This window comes from Alosa alosa, chromosome 6 (genome assembly GCF_017589495.1).
Source record: "Alosa alosa isolate M-15738 ecotype Scorff River chromosome 6, AALO_Geno_1.1, whole genome shotgun sequence".
Taxonomy (NCBI): Eukaryota; Metazoa; Chordata; class Actinopteri; order Clupeiformes; family Clupeidae; genus Alosa; species Alosa alosa.
Window position 1 is genome coordinate 34,793,371 of NC_063194.1, and position 2,500 is coordinate 34,795,870.

Sequence of the window (2,500 nt, forward strand, 5' to 3'; positions counted from 1 at the left end):
GTGTGTTGTCTGTATGCTACTGTGACCCTGAATTTCCCCTAGGGATCAATAAAGTATCTCTATCTATCTATCTATCTATCTCTACTCATCTCTACTCTACTCATCTCTACTTTACTCATCTCTACTCTACTCATCTCTACTCTACTCATCTCTGCTCTCATCTCTCTACTCATCTACTCTACTCATCTCTACTCCTCTGCTCACTCTACTCTACTCTATTCCTGCCCTACTCTACTCATCTCTCATCTCTCCTGCTCTACTCTCTCATCTCTACTCTACTCACTCTACTCATCTCTACTCTACTCTACTCATCTCTACTCATCTCTACTCTACTCATCTCTACTCTACTCTACTCGTCTCTACTCATCTCTACTCTACTCTACTCTAGTCCTCTGTACTCTATTCTACTCTACTAATCTATATCTACTTCTAAATGCATAATTATTCAATTAGCCCACAGGTGGGGGTTGAGGTGAACAGTATACTCACTCACACACACACAGACATAGACACACACACACACACACACACATAGTTGGGTTGAACTGAGGGGAATACTCACACACTCGGTGGTGGTAATGTGAACAGAACTGGTGATGAATGACAGGCCTCCATTCATGCTGACTTGGAGGTACACCACTCTAGAAAACACATATGCGCACACACACACACACACACACACACACACACACACACACAAAACACAAATATTAATGCAGCAGTACTTTGCTATGTTAAACACAAACAAGCATTCATAATGAAGCACTGTCTGCAGAATGACCGCTGTACTGTAAACACTATACACGTGAGAGGAACCAGTGTTGCTGCCCAGATCCACACACACTTGCACACACACACACACACACACACACACACACACACACACACATATATACACACACACACACACACATACACACACACGCACACACACACACAGGCCCATCTGCAGGGCATCAGAATGCTTCTGGCATGTTGGCCTGGCGATGGGCATAGTGCCTCAACCAATGGCAGACCATAAGAATGATGGATGTTGCCATGGGAGACCACATGAAAGCTGATGACAGCTGTCAACACATCTGAATAGAACTGGAGATCACGCTTGTATGTGCGAGAGCAACACACACACACACACACACACACACACACACCTACACATACCACACACACACATACCACACACACACACACACACACACACACACACACACACACACACACACACACACACACACACACACACACACACAAATTGAGTTAAATCAGGAGGAGGATGTGTTTACATCCGTGACAGATGGTGCCGGGACACTGTAGTAGTATGCAAGCCTGCTCACCACTGGCAGAGTTTATGATCATAGTGCGAGTCCTTTTTACCTGCCAAGGGAAATTACTGCGATTCTGCTAGTACAGTATACATCCATACCAACAACAACAGCGATAGAACGCTGCTCTTAGTGAACTGTACTAAGCTGTCAGTGAACAACAGACGGTACACCCAGACGGTTTCTTACCCATCATCTTCACTGAGATTTTGCCCGCGCTGATCTAAAACTGTACTTTCCAAAGCTACACCAGCATAAGTTGATTTTCCAACAAAGAGGAGATAACATCCTGGACCCTGGTCTACACTACACACAAAGGGCATGCAAAGCCACCCCTCCCCCACATTGGACTTTCAGGACCATATCACTGTACAGTTAATGCCCTCGTGATACAGACAAAGGGTAAAGTTTAAACAAACCGGGTTCGTAAGCAGGTAAAGTGGGCCTGAGGAGCCTCCATGCTCTTCAAGACTGCTTTGACACAACAGACTGGGAAATGTTTAAGCAGGCAGCCACTTACAAATACCAACCGGATGATATAGAGGAGTATACAGACACTGTAACCTCTACATCACCAAGTGTATCATGATGTGACCCCACAAAAGTTACATCATCACTCGGGCTAACTGAAGCCATTATGGTTGACGGGGGATGTCCTCAGGCTGCCCTGAGGGCCAGAGACAAAGCCTACAGAGCTGGGGATGAAGCTGGCATGAAAAACAGAGCCAACCTGTCCCAAGGGCATCAAGGAAGCAAAAAAGGAATGGTACTCACAAGATAACCACCCACTTCAAAGACAGCAGGAACTCACAAAGCCTATGGCAGGGCATTCAGGCCCTCACGGGATTACAAGCCCGCGCCACAGAGCTGTGAGAGCAACATCCCTCTGCTCAACCTGAACCGCTTCTTTGCTCGCTTTGAAGCACAAAACAGCACCTGCCCACAGAAGACCCATCCCCTCTACATGAGCAGCCCCTGTGCCTCTCTGCCCGACAGCGGAAGAGGACACCTCCTGCTATCAACACCCGAAGGCAACAGGTCCAGACAACATCCCAGGTCGTGCGCTGAAGGACTGGGGAGCTTAAGGATGTCTTCACAGACATCTTTAACACTTCCCTGAAGCAAGCCATCGTCCCATCATGTTTCAAAGCTGCCACCATCATACCTCCAGCGAAGAA

General features: G+C 47.0%; 1 protein-coding gene across 1 annotated transcript in view; it reads right to left on the reverse strand.

Annotated features, from left to right (window-relative positions):
- The window catches only part of antxr1c (ANTXR cell adhesion molecule 1c), a 48,983-nt gene that overhangs the window by 13,782 nt on the left and 32,701 nt on the right, over positions 1-2,500 (reverse strand). Inside the window, exon 11 of the mRNA XM_048245533.1 lies at positions 563-641. Within this exon, the coding sequence (XP_048101490.1) occupies positions 563-641 (79 nt within the window). The remainder of the gene's footprint in view (positions 1-562; positions 642-2,500) is intronic.